General features: G+C 37.9%; 2 protein-coding genes across 2 annotated transcripts; one reads left to right on the forward strand and one right to left on the reverse strand.

Moving 5' to 3' along the window:
* Positions 1-355: 355 nt before the first annotated feature.
* crata (carnitine O-acetyltransferase a) lies at positions 356-8,741 on the reverse strand. The gene is made up of 14 exons (XM_079483232.1): positions 8,560-8,741; positions 7,649-7,927; positions 7,369-7,487; positions 6,691-6,744; positions 6,437-6,602; positions 5,130-5,304; positions 4,777-4,955; positions 4,385-4,485; positions 4,164-4,283; positions 3,242-3,364; positions 3,027-3,162; positions 2,735-2,797; positions 2,474-2,611; positions 356-1,590 (listed from the first exon to the last, which is right to left on the reverse strand). Exons 1-14 carry the CDS (start codon positions 8,584-8,586, stop codon positions 1,375-1,377), a joined length of 1,896 nt encoding a protein of 631 aa, XP_079339358.1. The 5' UTR covers positions 8,587-8,741; the 3' UTR covers positions 356-1,374.
* Positions 8,742-9,004: 263 nt separating this feature from the next.
* Positions 9,005-16,414, forward strand: ptpa (protein phosphatase 2 phosphatase activator). Its single transcript, XM_079475849.1, has 10 exons — positions 9,005-9,197; positions 9,756-9,865; positions 9,968-10,054; positions 10,177-10,302; positions 10,707-10,824; positions 11,224-11,323; positions 11,571-11,695; positions 11,957-12,057; positions 13,687-13,794; positions 14,892-16,414. Exons 1-10 carry the CDS (start codon positions 9,173-9,175, stop codon positions 14,964-14,966), a joined length of 975 nt encoding a protein of 324 aa, XP_079331975.1. The 5' UTR covers positions 9,005-9,172; the 3' UTR covers positions 14,967-16,414.
* The last annotated feature ends 2,270 nt before the right edge of the window (positions 16,415-18,684 follow it).

Consider the following 18,684-nt stretch of genomic DNA (forward strand, 5'->3'; position numbering starts at 1 on the left):
GAATGGTTTTGAAAAAGTTATCAAGAAAAGGCCACATCCACCCTAACAGTGACAGCTTGACCCTTTCCCTGGATCACATCTGAAACAGGAATAGACATTTTATTAACTACAACATTTTGACTAATAATGCTGTCAAAACACGGTTGAATGACCAATTATTTAAAGGTCATTTTGAAAATAAATGTTTGCTCTGTAATCATTTTAGAGAATTCCCTCTGTAATAGCTTTAGAGAATTCCCACAACAACTGGAGGAACTTCCTTTGAACGCTTCAGCGTGGTATTTTCAGTAAATAATTCAGCTTAGCTACAGAGCTCAGGCCTGGCTTTTTCTGAAACATACATTAGAGACCAATTCTGTTGCATGTCATTTGAAAAAATCCCAAATTTTATTTTGTGCTCAGCAATCATCCAAAGATTTGCCTTTGTATTTTACTTGTGTATATACACACCTGTAGGGCACAGTCGGCATTGTGAAAATAAAGAATAATATCTCTTCTGATTCGTTATAACAGGTTAATAGTCCAATGCGGCGTCAGTGTTCAGACAGATATAGCAAACGCAAGTAGGAGCCTTATTGTTCGAATAGTGCATATGAAAACAAAATATGATCTATCATTTTCAATTCCAAGAAAATACAACATGCAGCTAAACCAATACAATGTACTCTCATAGTCAAATGATCTAAAAATCAATACAAAAAAAACATTAAACAAGGCTCAGAATCAGCTTTTTCAATGCATAGACTATACCTGTGAGGGCCAAATGTTTACAAATGTTTCAGTATATTTGTAAGGACAGTCGAACACTGAAATGGTCGTCTTCATTTGCAATGCTCATAATTAGGCATTACAGGTTACCAGGTTTCAGAGACTGAGCTTTTGGCACTGGTTATGAAAGCCAGAAAAGACTTAAGTAACTTCATATTCATCAAAAGCATGTTGTTGAGCAAATTGCAGCAGTGTATTTAAGAACTGCAAAACCACTGCTTTTAAAATGTCAGTATTTACATAATGGCATTTAAAACGGTGTTTAACAATGCATACACTAGTCGATCATTTTTTAGTAATTTGTTATATTTACTATCTAATTTCTAGAGAATAGTTTTCTTATCGAAATGCCCAGCTACGTATATCTGGTACATTGTATTGAGAAAACTATGCCAAATAAAAAACAAAACAGAAATCAGCAAAACCTGATTGACAAACCAATTTGATTTCTTGCCAGTTTGAAAAAATAAAAACTGAAGCACATGAACAAAGTTGAAGATTATTCAGGCCACTGAACATTCATGAAATCTAGTCAACTTCAGTCTTAATTACATACAAAACAAAAGTCTCTTCTTGTCGACTGCTCAATGAAATGTCAAAGTGTCCTTAAAGCTTGGACTTGGGCGTCTGTTCCAGAAGGGTCTTCATGTCTATGAGAGCGTCCATTAGAGCCTGGGCCATTTGTGATGCGTTTGTGTCCTTACAGCTGTTGAATGCAGAAACCGAGTAATTTATGTGGGATTCCATGGGGTTGTAGCACACGCCGTAACCGTCTGGTACCACAGGACCGAAGCACATCACACAGTCGGTTTTAGCGGGCACCTGGGCAAGTTGGAGAGAACGGAAGGGAAGAGACAATAGTAAAAGTATGTGGTTAGCAGATAGTTTTTTCCAAAGCAACTTACAGTGCAGGTTTATGTTTAAGCAGCTTGTGTGTTTCCTAGGAAATGAACCCATGAGCTAGGCACTGCACGTGCAATACTCTTACCAGTTGAGCTTAAGCAACTCTGCTTAGTGAAAAATGCTAGATTTTTTACAGCTAAATAATGACTGAAGATTTGAGTAACAATTAGGTAATTTAATAGAAGACAATAAAAAAAACTATAGATTTTTAATAACAGATTATATGCTAATCATTCATTTTCTCTATTGCCACCAGGTTACTTTATGTACTTAAATGTAAGAATGTAAAATTGCACTTGACATCTCAATTTATAAATCATTACTAAAGGTTTATCGTTGCAAATTAGTAGCATTTTTTATGTCCTTCCTTAACAATGTTTTTATTATTAACCAAAAAAAGTTATAGACCGTAGTTCTAAAGCTGCCATCCGCCCAACTTTTTTAAATAAACAAAAAATTTAATTCAGTACATTTACAATCATTGTTGAAAACGACCTTATCACTGTTCACAACTGTGAGCTTAGCTTATAACAATGATTTATAATTGGACTTATTTCTAAACACATGTACCTGCAATTTTATGTTTCAAACAGAAGATGAAATAGAGACAAGTTGGTAATTGTTTAACTATAACATCAAGGGTAGACACATCACTTTTGCCCAAAGGTTTTTAAGTACAGTACATTCACTGCTTTGCATGTACATATTGCAATAGGTCCAATAACATGCAGTGCAGATTCACCTGTTAAGAGGACACGGACCATGAATGAAGGCTTATAGTAAAAGCACTTTTGGGCAGTACCTGGCTGGTGGAGAGGTTGTAATGTAATGCTACAGCATACGAGGTATCCATGAATATCTCCGGCGGGGTAGCCAGGTCCTCAATAGCCTGCAGTTTCAAACCAATCAAATGTCTGTCAATGGCTTGACCTTGGACCGCCTGGGCAAACATAGGATGAAGACAGCAGAGTGTAGCAGCACACAAACAGTGACTGATACAACATGCATACTGTAGTAAAATATTAATGATGGTCTAAATATCCAGTAGTGTGCATTTACTCACCATGTCTGTATAAGCTCTGTGTGCTTTAATGGCTTTCTGCAGTAGCACCACCTTCTCTGTGTTCTGTCAATCGAAATTACACTGTCACTCAAACAGGAATCTCAGCTGATATGTTCTCCCTTACAACATATTTATGATGACGATGTATGCTTATGCAGAATTACAGAGGAAATCACTGTAAAAGTCACCGTCAGCTACATACAATGTTTGTAATACAGTCTTTCAGCAAATTACATCGATAGTTAAAGGGTGAATATGTTACAACTTAAATGTTTACTAAAAGTGAACCCACCTGTTTAGTCGGGTCATCCATGGCCTTTGTGAACCTGGCCGAGTCGATGGATGTGGAGCGAATGGTGTCTGTGCGGCCCAGTCTGAACATGCGGAGAGAGGCGCTCTCGTAGGTTGGACAGCAGCGCTTGTACATCCTGAACATTGAACATACTGAATGAGCTGAACTGATAATTACAATAACAACAAAATGATTTTATAGATTTCAAGGTTTACCTGTAGTATGCCAGCTGAAGGGCCATCTGAATAAATGCATCGGGGCTCATCTTCTGCGACTTCGGGAAATTTTTGCCAAAATGGGAGAATACATTGACTTTTATATCTAAGTCATGAACCATACTGCAAATAAAGAGACAAGAATTCATATTTGAAGACTGCGTCTCCAAAGTTTCAGACTTAAAAAAAAAATTGTATCCTAATTTAATAATTAACTTAAATTATTCATCACTTTTGTTCTTCTACAGAATATAAAAGAAGACATTTTGAAGAATATTTAATTTCCACTATGTATCTTTTGTGTCACATAGAAGAGAGAGTCATAAGGTGCTTTTCGACCGGATAAGTTTGGGAACAAAGTTCGGAAATGAGTAAAGAGGGCTATCCTATGCAAACTAAGTATTTCCACAGGCCATTTCCCCGATTGCATTTGCACCGGCAAAATAAACTATTCAGTGACGTAAGCCGGTCAAAAGCGACGACATTTAAGTGTGTCCGTGGAATAAGGACAAACAACAGAATGATTTCCGATGCAGTGATCAGTGCTGTGTTCGGCCAATCATCATTTGCTCACGTCACATGCCGTTCCTATCCTTCTAGTTTAGACCCTGCCTCGGAGAAGAAGATTATGTGTTCCTCCAAAAAGGTTCTCCCGAACTAAAATTCTGGCCGGCTCCTACTGTGCCAACAGAACAAAAAGCAGGTACTTCAATACTGTCAATTCGTCCCAGAACTATGAAATTCCTGTGGTGTGACAGACCCTATATACAGGCTTTCAATTATTTGAGATAGAATAAATGATGACAGTACATTTATTTTGGGGTGAGCTATCCCTTTAAAAAACTACACACATAAAACGAAACTGTAAGTGAGGAGAAATGCATTTTGGTCTTTCTGTGGGAAGACATTCTCAACTTCTCACATGTTCAGGTTTTGTTTGGCCTCTTCAATGTCATTTTTGATCTCCGGCGTGATGTTGAAACAAAGTTTCTGAGGCATACGCAGAGGGACCATTGGAGTACGGACCATCTCTGATTTTTTCCTGCACAAATACAACAAAAATGATAATTCTACTAATTATTTTGGGAATAAACAGTCCTAGCACATATTAAATCAGTGTTAGTCTCTTATTTATAGCCTTACGTGTATTCCACCACATGGTCAAGTAGTGCAACTATAGGTGGGCCTTCAGCAGGGGCGTGTTCATAGATCAATCCACACATCCCATCTTCTCCAATAATAAACTACAAGTACATCATTTGAACAGATTAGATTATTTTAAAAGAGAGATGATTAGAGTCTCAAACTTCTTATCATGTGGTAATATTGTGTAATATCTTCCTGGGGTGTTTCCGACTTTGCTCATGTGTTTTGTGCAATTTTCTTTGTCATGTCTTCTCACAGCTGAGCTTCAAACACACCAATGGAACATGCATACAACTTTTGTAATGTACCTTTAATAAAGTTTTTGAATAAAGAGTTAAGATGTGAATAATGCACCACTACTGTACTGTACATTAACTGGTAGGACTTACTTGCAATGTTTTGTCAAACCAGCGATTGCCACTGTTCCACCTGCTGCCCCCACCATGCAACATCTGAACTGCAGCTCGAGTCTGGTACATGTCATCAGATGCACGTGCCATTGGAGCGTCCAGACAAATTGTGAAAATGCTCTTCTGAATGGCTCTCACTGATTCTTCATTAGTCTTGTCTGAAATTAATCAAGAAAAGAAAATGAAGTACTTCAATAGAAAAATGCATGCAAGTCTGTAAAGTTACTGAATAATCACATTATTTTCAGGAGAACTGCTCAGTATTTTATTAAACCGTTGAAGCTGCTAATATGCTGTGGTAAGGACACAAAGCATTGGCAGATATTGCTAACCCTTAATGAGGTTGTTGTAGGCTTTGCCCCAGCTGTTGCGGTGGTTGGAGGTGAGGATGCCAATAGGCTCTTTGTTGGTCTGTAAAGAGGAGTTCCAGATCTTCTCCAGCTGGATGTAGATCTGATCCACTGTCAGTGGTGTGCCATCGCTATTGTACACATCCAGCACGAAAAACTTCAATAATGTAAAAACAAAAGCAATAATGATTATAAACGTTAACAACAGGAAGTGGATTTGACAAAGAAAGCCACAGTTACCCCGAAAATAAAAAATTTAAATTAGGGATGCAAATTATCAGAAACATCGGTATAGGCCGATAAATGGACGTTTTTACTGTTATCGTATTGCTCAATAATAAAATATAGGCCAAAATTATTGTAGCCGATAATTTATAAATAATTTTCTTTGGTTAAATCACTTCAGCTGCACACAGTTAAAACACAGTACAGCACTGCCTTTCTGTCATGGTCATTCGCTTACTTAGACCTGGTTATTAAGAACAATTTTCTGGGTTGCTCTGGAAGAACATATTTAATTTGTTTATAAAATAAACGTAAACACAAAGTTAAAGAATTTTGAACTAGAGCAAAGTAGGCTTGGTACACTAGGTCTGCAGCTATTGATTGTTTTACTAATCTATTATTCTACTGATTTTTCCATTGATTTATCGGCTATTCGGATAATAAGTACTATTTCTTTATTAATGAGCAATACTAAATATACAAGAGAAAAAAAGACAGGTCTCTTAAAAGGAGTTTTTCTTTTTAGAAAAATATTATTTTATTGCTGAAATTGCATATATTAATATCTGTGAAAACTAAAGTCACTTAGTACATACCATTACCATATTTAAATCGAATTGCAATATAATACAAATATATAAATAAGAAATATTAATACAAATAGAAAGAATAATTTCAAAGGTAAACAACTAACTTCAGCTTATGCATGACTCATTTAGTTTATATAAAAATAATTCGTTTCTTTTTTTAAACTATTAAATAGTAATATATTTGTCGACATAGAAATACTGTAGTTTACCAGAATTTTATTTGGCCCGAAGACGCTTATTTTGTGTGTCTCACTGTGAATGTGTGAGACTTGAGAGCCCTATAACATGTACAGAGTTTAGAGGGCTGAGCGTTAGTAATAATGGTCCGTTGGGAACACAGTGCTCCGTGTGTACTGTAGTTAAATGGATTCAACTCTATGATTTTTTGTATCCGAATTACTCAAGGAATCATTTCAGCCCTAAACTACGCCTTTAACACTTCTGCAGTCCTTGAGGTGTGTAACAGGGACTGACCTGAAAGTTGTGCACTACAGTGATATGTGCGGGGGACTTCTTGTCCAATGCGTAGTTGACAACGGTGTCTCTCTTTGTTCCAGGGATCCGACAAGATGAAAGCACCTGATAATACTGGTTCATACATAGTTGCTTTCCACCCAGATACTCCACTGGCAACGTTTCACTGATAAATTTGTAAAACATGGACCCATGTAAATTAAATAAACATTCAAAGTCATTCAACTGCTGCAAGGGAAGAAAATGTCACTTACTTGTCAATCATGGTCTTGAAATCTAAAACCCCTGCGATCAATTTAGCAGCATATCTGTAAATATGATAAAGGCTGATGTTAACTAAGCCTTTTAAAAGCCATTTTAAACACACAGTGTAGCTGATCTGTGGGCAGTTTTACTTGCCATTTTCAAAACATTTGAATCTAGTTCAAAGGGTAAGGCTGGCTTCAGGACAGCACTTTACAGGCAGCAACCACCTGCACTTTTCGCAAAGCTCAGCTTGGCAAGAGAGGGTTAGTCTGCACAAAGGTCACCTTTATGGGTAACTGGTGTGCCTCACCATTCAGATATGTTACTACGTGTGTCAAATCTGGCATTGCCTATGAATTCAGTTCAGGTAAAAACCTTTGTATTCATGTTGAAATACTAGAATAATATTTAATATAAATGTCTGAAAAGTTTTGTAACTGGCTAAGCATGGTGCTAGCAATACCAAAGTCATGCGTATAAAACTTACAATACTTCTGATGCTTTATCCAAAATAACTTACAAGTTATAGATTTCAGAAGATGTCAAATGAATGCATGGTTATTATGTTAAGTGGCACATTCCAGTAGACATTTGGTTTTAAAGGACACAGTTTTTGATCAACTAAATGACCCATGTTAAAATGTGTTGACTATTTTGGATGATACATGTAGCCACCTTGACCTGACCTCATTTGGCCTTGACGGTCACTGAACTCTAGACGAGGAAGGACGACCCCAGGACTCGAATGTATAACAACAGGCATCCGATATTCCAGGTAGGCTGTTTGCAACCACCAATCAGAAAGCTAGCAATGGGAGAGTAGCAGAGATGAAGATAAAACAAGAATCCAAAAGACGTAGCTGTAATAGATTACTGCGTAAAATGTAAAGGTTTTGTGCTACAGTTTGTGTGCCCCATCACACAAAGCATCTCCTGACTACCCAATCCATCTCCTCAAGGTCTTACCCAGTTCTCCATCTTCTTCGCTCGTCCTTCTAGGCCCTTTTGAAGTCGTTCTCCAACTCCACCTGGCTTCTGAAACTCCTCCACCAGTTTACGGGTGTGATTCAGCTCTTCTGGTTCTAAGATGGGGTCCAGGACAGCCAGATAGCGATCGCATGTCTGTTGCAGGGGTGGCACAGGTAGTTTAGGGAGACTCTCCTGGTGAGCCAAGTATCGTCCGGTGATCCGTGTCACCGACACTGGCTTTGCCAGGCTGGAAGGTTTGACCATACCAGCCTTCACCTGAAAAAACCCAAGATGATGTAAGAATTATTTATCAGTCTATAGATTATTAGAGACTGATACATTCACAGCTGATCCACTGCCATAGAAGGAAAGCTACGTTGTACAGACATTACAAGTTTATAGCATTTGTCTCCGACAGATATAACTATATTCATACCAAAGGTCGCATAAGATATACAACAAGTACACAAATATAGATCAAGCTAGAGAAATCTCATAAAATACCTATAAATTACTATCCATCCCTAAATAACTGGACATGAAAGTTTGCAGAATGAAAGCAATCAGATAGGAAATATGAGTCGGTGGTGCACATGACAGTAACGCAACATGTTATAACAGAATTGATGCTCATGTCATTAACAACCTCAATAATTTTGTTACAGTTGTCAAGACCCTTTAGACACAATACGACCAACTCCAAGCCGTGTTTAGACGCTGTCAAATGGACATGGCTGAAATGAATCGATCGATAAACCCAATACAAACGATACTTCCTATTTCGTTTGCTTTTTATTGCCATAAACACTTCGCATGCTTATTAAAACACGTCGACAAAATGTCAGTTGTTTACGTCTCTTAAAAAAGCCCAATATGCAAAACCTGCCCATAATGGCTGTTTTACTCACCATAGTCCTGGCTACAGTTCCCAACATAACGTAACTTCACTGAAACGCCCCCAAATCGGAAAGGCCTAGAGGACGGACACAGATCTGTAGGGTACGGCCAGAGTCCACTGGGTGAGTGAGACCTACATATATATTCTTTAACGCCATTACGGCGGCGCCGCTAGACGGCGAGCGCGCGCCCTAAACATAAGCTACGCCCAGTCCCTTTGCGTCATCGTTCGCTCAGCATAATTAAAATGTATTGATAATATTTTAACGTATTTATTTGAGGTGTAAGAATATTAGTAAAATGGCTAAAGTCTCATTATTTTACACCAAATACTTCACTTATACATACGTGTTTCTAACCACCTAAAACCATGGGGAAATGCAATGCACCAATTTTTTGAATAGTTGCAAACTGAAGCAAAGATATGGAGTTAAGTGGAATGTATATACCAACAATGATTTCGAAACGTTTTACTGTATTGTGCTGTTTATAATGAATGAATGAATCGATAGCTTTTCAGTTTCATGCACAACAGAAGCTTTTTTCTCACATCTTTATGTCATTTGACAGGCGCGAAAGTGCCGATGAGAATTGAACGGTCTTGTTTTCATTTTCGTATTAAACATGGCGGAGACTGAGCAGCCGTCAGGTAACTCGTTTCAGTCATACTTTCATTTAAATACGGACCATTCTAATGCGATAATACGAATAAGTCTTTATGTTTTGCACATCTGGTCCAAAATAGGTGTGCATACGTGAAACAACGCGTTTCGCCTCGCTACGCTTCTTAAAATGGATCGATGGAGTCTGCCAAGCCTGTGCTGTTGCGCATATGACGCTTAATTACACACTTTTAGGTCAAATTATCCTCTCGATTACTCTCTTCATCTCATAGGCTTCGCGTGAGAAAACCATTCGGTAAATAATTTTTAAGAAGTCATGGCCGTGTAAAAATACTTTTAAACTTAGCTAACCAACTGTTTATCTTTAGAGTAGACTTTTAAAATGTTACGTCAGGACTTGTATGTAATAGGGATGGTAGGTTTCTGCTGAAACCGTTCGGCTCATATCGCGGACTGTCGAAAAAACTTTGTGTTTGCAGGCTCTATTCTAACTTTTGAATAAATTCTTCAATTGCTATCTGACTTGATCTAAGCCTAAATTGAACACACTCATCAGTTCACTTATGTTTGTTTCGCTTGCACAGGCTCCTCTCATGAGGATGGCAAGTCTCCCAGTCATGTCAGCTACAACTTTATCGTGCCGAAGAAAGAAATCAGTATGGTCCCTGATATGGGCAAATGGAAAAGATCACAGGTATAGCATGCAACCAAACGTCACATCGTTTTTATGTCACATGGCAGATTAGCTCATTTTGTTTTCATTTTGTGTTTGTGCTGTCCTGTTATGTGTAAGTAGGCATATGCAGACTACATGGGATTCATCCTAACCCTGAATGAAGGTGTGAAGGGAAAGAAACTTACCTGTGAATACCAGGTTTCTGAGGCGAGTCATGTTTTCATTGTGATCACTACACGGCATGGTTTTTATCTGTTTTGTTGCTAATAATAATAGAGAATTCATTGATCAGTGTTTATAATTTAGCTTCTATGCTTTTTTGCTGCTAGACAGTGGAGAAGTTACTCAATGTGTTGGTAACATTGGATCGCTGGATCGATGAGACGCCACCGGTTGACCAGCCTTCTCGCTTTGGAAATAAAGCTTATCGCACTTGGTATGCCAAACTAGACCAGGTAAGCATTCGGTTTGTGACCTGGAGCTTCATGCATATTAATTTGCTCAGATTTTTTCTATGTGATGTATATGGCCCGTGTTTACCTTCAAAATCTATTAACCTCTTTTGGAATTAATTCTTGACTTCTGGCAAAAGGGGCCAAGAAAGGCAAGTATACAGACAAAATCAGTCTGTTCGTCTCCATCAGTCCATTAGAACAGTCAGTTCTTAAAATAAACAATTACAATGTTAAAGACTGTGATACCAATACTAACTGAGTGTAGTATTGTTTCCCAAATGTACTCTCTTTTTTGCAAGAGGCTAGAGATCACAGTGCAGTGTTTAAATGAAGGAACTAGTCATTTGTTTTCTTTTGCATAGTACTGTAACAGTTTCAGAGCAGCAGGTTTGTTTTTTATGCAGGAGGCGGAGTCTCTGATCACTGCTGTTCTCCCATTAGACCGTCAAGATGCGGCTCCAGAAATAGCCCTGTACTTGAAGGAGTCTGTAGGCAACTCTACCAGGATTGATTATGGCACAGGTTTGTTTGTGTGTATACAATGCATATGTTATGAGGGCATCTCTGCATGTCCCTAGTTGTCTGTTGTAAAGATATCTGAGATTTATGTACTATTTATTTTACTCCAAAGTTTTAATAAATAAAGATAATCAGCAAATATACATGAACTACGCATTAAAAATGTTGTATTTTGACATGGAAATTCTCCGCACCGGTGTATTTATGAGAATATATCTAAAGGTCAGACATTGAATGTTTTTTTACTGAATTCCCACTAGAGGGTGCTGTTGAAACACCAATTTGATTGAGGCAACAATTTATAAAGATTTTCCAAAGTGTTTTTACAATCAAATGCTACCTATAAAAAGTAGTACAATGTGTTATTAAAATGTGTTAAAAAAATAGTATGCTTGTGTGCAGGTCACGAAGCTGCATTTGCTGCTTTCCTCTACTGTCTTTGTAAGGTGGCAGCTTTGCACCCGGACGACCAGCTGGCCATCGTTTTTAAAGTGTTTGACAAGTTGGTGGATCTTCCTACGTTTTTAGTTTTTAATGTAACGCTCAATGTTATCACATCTATTAATGGTTATCAAACAAAATAAGTTCTTTATTAAACCAGCATATTTGTTGACCAAAATCAGTGGGTTAGCACACCAGTGCTGATTTTTAGCTGACACTTACTGTGATTTCAACATATGGGTAATGGTTTGATAAGGGTTGTATAGACTCATTTACACCTAAACATGCACTGTGATCGCCTGGCTTAGGTATCTACGTGTGATGCGCAAACTCCAGAAAACCTATAGGATGGAGCCAGCTGGAAGCCAAGGTGTATGGGGTCTTGACGACTTCCAGTTTCTTCCCTTCATATGGGGAAGCGCACAGCTTATAGGTAACTGTTTAGTCAATGTCTGTTGCTGCGTGGTCTCCTTGCTTATTCTTTAATAAGAGCTAAAACAATTTTTTTGTAAAGATAAATCAAAATGAAGATTTTAAAACAGGACAAATTAGCTCACCAAGAATATTTGATTACATTGAACGGCAAATCAATTACTGTATTTTAGATGGTCAAATCCTGATTCACTCTAGCTGGGAGACATCTGGTGGTCACATTGTGTAACTATGTTGTTTTAATTAAGCTTTTGTGCGTTAGACCACCCAACCCTGGAGCCCCGGCACTTTGTGGATGAGAAAGTTGTAAACGAGTACCACCAGGAAAACATGTTTCTGGAGTGCATTAAATTCATCAATGAGGTGTGTATGGCATTGCAACCCCTTACATTTTTTTATTTAAATACTAAGCCTATTTTTCCTATTGATGTGAGGTGGTAGCACACAATTGCCCTCGATGCACTTTCAACATCCAGCTTTAGACCAATTTGGGGCACATATTTATTTCATCATAGATTAGTTTGCTTGGATGATGTCTAAACTCGGGTGAATACACACAAACAACCTATTCAAGTTATTTTAAAATGTGGCCTGTTACAAGGTTCACGAACCCTGATATGTTTAGCTTCTCATACTAAGATTATAAGACTTTCTGTATCTATATTTCAATATTGTTTGCAAGCTCAGTCATTCTATTTATCAAGCTGTATGATTTAATAAAACAGCTTGAACAGAAACTTTCAGGGGTAGGTGAGAGTTGCTAACAAACTCTTGCTCCGAACAAGCAGTCTAAACAAGTGTGAAAGCGACCTGTAGCTGTCTCTCTTTCTCTTAGGGAGGTTGTGTTTGGACTCTACTCACATGAGTCATTTCCTTCCTTCCCTGCACGTTGTTGTGAATCACTGCTTGGGGCCCCTAGGGCCCACCCCCTCCTTTCCCCTCTCTCTCTCTCTCTTTCCTCTCTCCTTTTTTTTCTTTCCCTCCATTCCTCTACGAGAGGCTAGTGGGTCTCTGGAAAGTCCAGCATGATGAGGGCAGTCTGAGAATCTGTGTGTGTGTATGAAATAAAGCCACACAACACTACCATTCATAAACTTCTCTTTCCCAAGGGCTGCCCCCCCCGGCCCCTTTCTTATAAATTCTAATGAATAGACTCGTAGTACAGTGACTTGATGTTGATAATCACACTACAAATATTAAACTATTAATAAGAATCTGTTGCTGATAACCCCAGTATATGTTTGTGCATATGCAATTGATATTCTTAATATTAAATAACTGGGCAGTTTTATGCCAGTTTTGTTTTTTTACTTTTTTGTTTATAAGAGTTGCTTATTGTTTAATGTGCTTGACTATAATGTTTTTATAGCTAAAAAATAGTAGAATCTACCGCTTTCATAAACACGGTTATATTGATGCTTACTTGCTGCTGTGCTGAACTCGTGTAATTGCTAAATTAAATTTAATCCCCTTGATTTTTTCTTTGTCTGTTTTTCTGTTTCTGTAGACTTTGTAAAAGTCAACTTTGCAGGGTTATATGCGCAGTTCTTAAAGAGCTTTTCTGTGTTTTTGCTTGTTTGAGCTAAGAGCTTAATCTTTCATTGTCTTTATTATGAATAAACAAATTGTAATGAAATTAATTATTAATCCATTATAATAATATAATACAAATTATTCCAGTGGTTTTGCTTGATTTCCGTACACCTGAGATCAGTAAGGAAAAACCAACATAAGCTCACAGAAACTTTGCATTTTCGATGATTTGCTTTTGTGCCATTGATAGTTGAATAATAGGTATGGTGCTTCAAGTTTTGCTTTTTTACTAATTGTATGTTTAAGTACTATTTGTACAAATTTTTGTACAAATTTATATGAAATCTCAAAATAGTTACACATCCCTGTGAGACCAGGCTTCTTTTAGTTTGCCATTTTTGTCCTAAATTTGCGTCATCTTACATCATATTGTTCATGTTTCTATATTCTGTTCTTCAGATGAAAACAGGCCCTTTCGCTGAACACTCTAACCAGCTTTGGAACATCAGCGATGTTCCTTCCTGGTCCAAAGTCAATCAAGGTCTCATAAGAATGTACAAGGCAGAAGTAAGTATCATGGTATGATGAACACTATGACAGCAATATAAGCATATTGTGATCCTGGCTCGATTGGTAGTTAAGCCACTAAACTCTCCTTTATTGTGTAAAAACTGTTATAAACACTGTAGGTTCAAAGGTAGGATTGTAAAGCTCCTTCTAGTTTCTCTGTCATTTGAACAGAATCTTAAATACTGGAACAGAAAGAGTTAATTGAGTAAGCATGTGTGTTTGGGGGAAGAACAAAGTGCCCCACCCCCTCATTCAAAGCCCACATCCTGTGTTGTTGAGAAGACGCCTGTGTTCCCTCCCCCTTCTCTCCCGTGTGCGCAGAGCAGAGCTGAGGGGCCAGTCTGTCTGCAAATTCCCCTCCTCCTTCCCTCTCTCTCTCACCCTGTCTGTCTTTCCCCACCCCCGTATATATCACGCTCTTGTTCTCTCTCTTTGACTGTTAGCCCAGTGTGCCAGTGACATGACTTTTGCAAAAGCTTAGAGATAGCATCAAAGCTAAAAAATATTAAGATATATTTTTAGCTATCTAATAATAATGCACATTAACATTCAATTATAAAACACAATTTGACCTTCTTATTTACTGTAATGCATGCTGAGACACTTTACTTTCTTGCTTCCATTAGTCTCTTATGCAACCTATCCAATTTATTAAGAGTTTTTCCTCAACCCTGAAATGTTATTATCAAACCAGAAACTGCTGAACACATTTATTGATGAACTTTACCTGGAGAAGACCTATGACCTTATTGTTGCCCTACTATTACTAGTGTCAATTGATTTTACTCTATCCTTTTAAAATTTAACAAAAATATTTTACTACTAAGTATGAAAATTGTTGCAGCAGGAAATGAACATATTCCTTACTTTGTGTTCACTGATTTATCTTGACACAATTGTCTTTTGTGTGTGTTCACTGTCACTTCAGTCCACAGTTTCTATTTTGGGATAAAAAGCATTGTGATATTATTTTAGTTTCTTGTTTTGTGTCTTATTCAACTTGCCATGGCAAATCTCTTGAAATGTATCAAATCCATTCACTTGCAGCAGACATTTTCTGATACAAACCAACTCTCATTCTGTTGCGCTTGCAGTGTCTAGAAAAATTCCCAGTCATCCAGCATTTCAAGTTTGGCAGCCTGCTTTCCATCCAGCCAGTCAAGCCTTGAGACAAGAAGAATACACACGTTGTCAGAGAGCACCAAAACTCCAACTTCACATGAAACCTCTTCAGTCCCACTCAACCCCTATTTACAAACCATAATTTGCATCTTCTTCACCAGAGGTGCTTAGTTTTGCACCTGAAGATTTACTTTTCTCTATAGTTCAGTTCCAACTCTGCTTTTAATACACCCTATCAATAATATTGGTTTGAAACCTGAGACCTTGATTAACCGGTTCAGGAGTGTTTGAGTTGAACTAAAGTTTGCAGGTTCAGGTCTTCAGGTTCAAAATTGAACTGCCATTTTCCACAGAATCTACTAGATATGCATATGACATAGACCCCACCTGTGATGGCGATACCGCTCAAATCCTAATTGATGCAAGTTGTTTATATAGCTTAATTTGATCTGTTTCTTGCAAGCAGGAAGTCAAACTGCTCTCTAGGTGCAGTCATGCACACACATTTTCATCTGGATTGGCATTTATATTTATGTTTGTGTATATAAATAACAGAACTTGTCACAATGAATGGTTTAAGGCTTGGTTTTGGTTTATTGTGCAGGATTCCATTTTCTGTGTTCAAAAGTATGCAACAACTGAACAAAGATGTGTGTCAAAAGGCAATTTTCTGAACGTATTAGTATGAGGAGTTGTTCAGATATCAAAGATGGCTGAGACATGTATAAGCTGTAAATGATTTCGCTAAAAGTGTAATTTTTCCTGTGTAAAAAGACAATTAGTTGTCAGCCACTTAAGACTCACTTTATTTTGCTATGGCTAATCATTTACATTCAACTGAAAAAAGTCCAACTGCAAAACTATGGCCGTATATATATGCGTGTATATATGTCATTGATTGTTTTAGCTGATACTGGGTGTTAACAGTTTGTACAGTTATTTGTAGCTAATGCCGTAGTCTTCCATTTGACAGGTTAAAGCAAAAAGCAATTCAGCCATTATGCGAAAGTAGAATGAGGCTTATTTAATTTCTAAACTGTGTTCTGTGTAAATAAATGGTTTGAACATATTTCAAAACCCGAAAAAGAGTATCCTCACTCTAAAAAGAACAGTCAGGTGTTGAGACATTAATATAAATACATAAACGGCCCAAATCTTTTGATACACGAATGCTTTAAGAATTGGGAAAAATCTTATTTATTTTTCCCAATTATATATTTGTATATATATATATATATATATATGTGTGTGTGTGTGTGTGTGTGTGTGTGTGTGTGTGTGTGTGACGGATGTCCTGGATTACAAATTCACACAGGTTTTTAAAATGAGAGTAGCATTGAAACTATCCATTATTAGGGCACCCTAAATTCTGTTTATTTGACACAAGTACCTGGGCTAAACATTTTAATTTCGTTCCTTGAGCCTGGATGACTTTTTAACTGTAGGCTAGAAGATTACAGTGGAAAAATAAAATCTGCAGTGCTTTTATAAAGTGACAAAAACGTCTTATGTTACCGGTGTTTATAAAACAGTCTTTATTTAAGCACATAGTATTTTTCTGTAACAATCATTTCATTTTGTCTCCCTGACACATTTTTAAGTTAATAAACCATTTTTTGGCTATTTGCAGAGGCTTTCAACAAATAACGGTGATTCAACCTAACCCTCTTATTATTTATTAATTAAAGGTCCAGTGTGAAATTTTTTGGATGGTCTATTGATAGAAATGCAATATAATATACACATGCCTTCAGAGGTGTATAAAGAGCTTGGATTTCTAGGAAAATGCTGTGATGATATCAGATAAAAGATGACAAACTGATAAAAACAACGCTTGAATGCACTTGTAAGTCGTTTATGATAAGTACTGTGTACAGCTACAGTGTAGGTAGGAGCACAGAAGGCTCAATATTTGGAGTCGAGTCATTTTCATAAAGAAGGCAAATTCAGCATCTGCCCAGTCACTGTCATCCAACCGCCTCCCTGTGAAACTCAGCACAGCTTGCTGAGTAATTGACACAAACGCAAACGGTCGAATTTACCCTTCCACCTCCGCCCCCCCCCGCCCCCCCCCCCCGTCCTATTAAGTTGTATTCAAACGCAGGCTCCACTGCTGAGTTCAACAGGCGCAGAAGAGATGAGATAAGATTAAAGTCGTGCCTTTTGTCTTCATTAACATTTGATGTTTCAACCGAGCCCGTTTCACAAGGAGCTGCTCATTTTGGTAACGTACTGGATAAACACAAAGCATACTTCATATGTATCATGTACACCGGTTAACGGAACAAGCGCTTTCTGTGTTTAATGTAATTCATGGGTGTATAATTGATGGGGCACGGATCCTTCTATCTTATGCGTTCAATGAAAAAATATCTGCATTCATTTCACGCACGCGCTATCCGTGGTAGCGTTTCCCGCCGTCGCCACGCGGAGGAGCTCGCCATACACCATAGACTGCATTATACTTTCCCTGACAAAAAAAATATACCCAACGAATATCAAAAAGATCTATCGCCTTTTGTAAAATATATTTAATAATGTTAACTAAGACATTGTCCCCAGATATTCAGATCCGATCAGTAATGAAGTAAACTCTTTTCCACTCGATGTATTGCCGAAATTGATTTAACCTTGTTGAACCATCCGGCCGTTTTACGGATTTTGTCTCTCGCAACAGAATCCGAGCTATATGCAAGCGTATTACACATTAGCACGGTTTTCCGATGCCTCACCATAATATACATATTATACCGTGCGACCGAATTACCAGCGGTATTTAAATATGCGCAAAGTAGCCAAGTTACTCGTCGAAAATAGCCAACATAACGATTTGATAAGAGCCTATGTACGTTGGACGTTGATGTGTCGGGTGTACTGCGGTATCTCAGATTGAGAGGAGTCGAGAGGTTTCGGCTAGAGATGAGAGAGAGAGAGAGACCAGAGAGAGGACAGGGAAGGGAGGGGTGGAGGGGGTTGCAGGGAGCAGCGGATTCGAGGTCAGCCCGAGGTGCCGCTACATAGGCGCTCTAATACCTTCATTCATTGATTTGAAGAACACCACCATGTGGCATACAGCAGAGATAACACAGTCTGCAACTTTAGCAAGAGTTTCTGGGTAAAAAATGAGCGCGCCTTGAACACAGTGCCCTCCCCAACAGAACGTGACATGTGTCTCAGGCAATACTGTGTAAACTAAGATTGTTTCAGGGCAGTTCAGAACTTTGCTTTGCAAAGTGTGTAGATCTGATGTTTGTTTCAACGCATGTTTAAGCTTTTTAATGGTCTTATTCTCATATTTGGAAAATACTCTCTTCTCATTAGCCGGCCTTTTCTTGGCCTGCAGGTTACAGTGTAAAATCTCCCCCGGCCATGGCTTACATCTAAAATTAAATTTAATGTGTTCCAAAACAGGTAAACAATGGTGTGGATATTCATTTGGGATTGCCCATGCATTTGAGACACTTATTTGTGGTCAATTTAGAAAGCTTCCTACTATTTAGTTCAGTACCAGCTTTTATGAATTCTACCTTAGATGTTCAAAACAGTCAGGGAAACCATATGGCAAACTAAATCTCACTGTGAGCAACAGCTGTACAAATGATGCTGTGCAAGTATATAACCATTTAAATGTTATTTTGTAATAACATTTCTAATATGTAATGTAAGGCTCCCAATAACAACAACTGGCCTAAATTTCAAGTCAGCTGTGTGTGAATTCTTGGTTTATGAAATGGTGCAAAAGAGTAACAGAGGCAAATCCAAGTA

This window comes from Barbatula barbatula (assembly GCF_947034865.1).
Source record: "Barbatula barbatula genome assembly, chromosome: 2".
Lineage (NCBI taxonomy): Eukaryota > Metazoa > Chordata > Actinopteri > Cypriniformes > Nemacheilidae > Barbatula > Barbatula barbatula.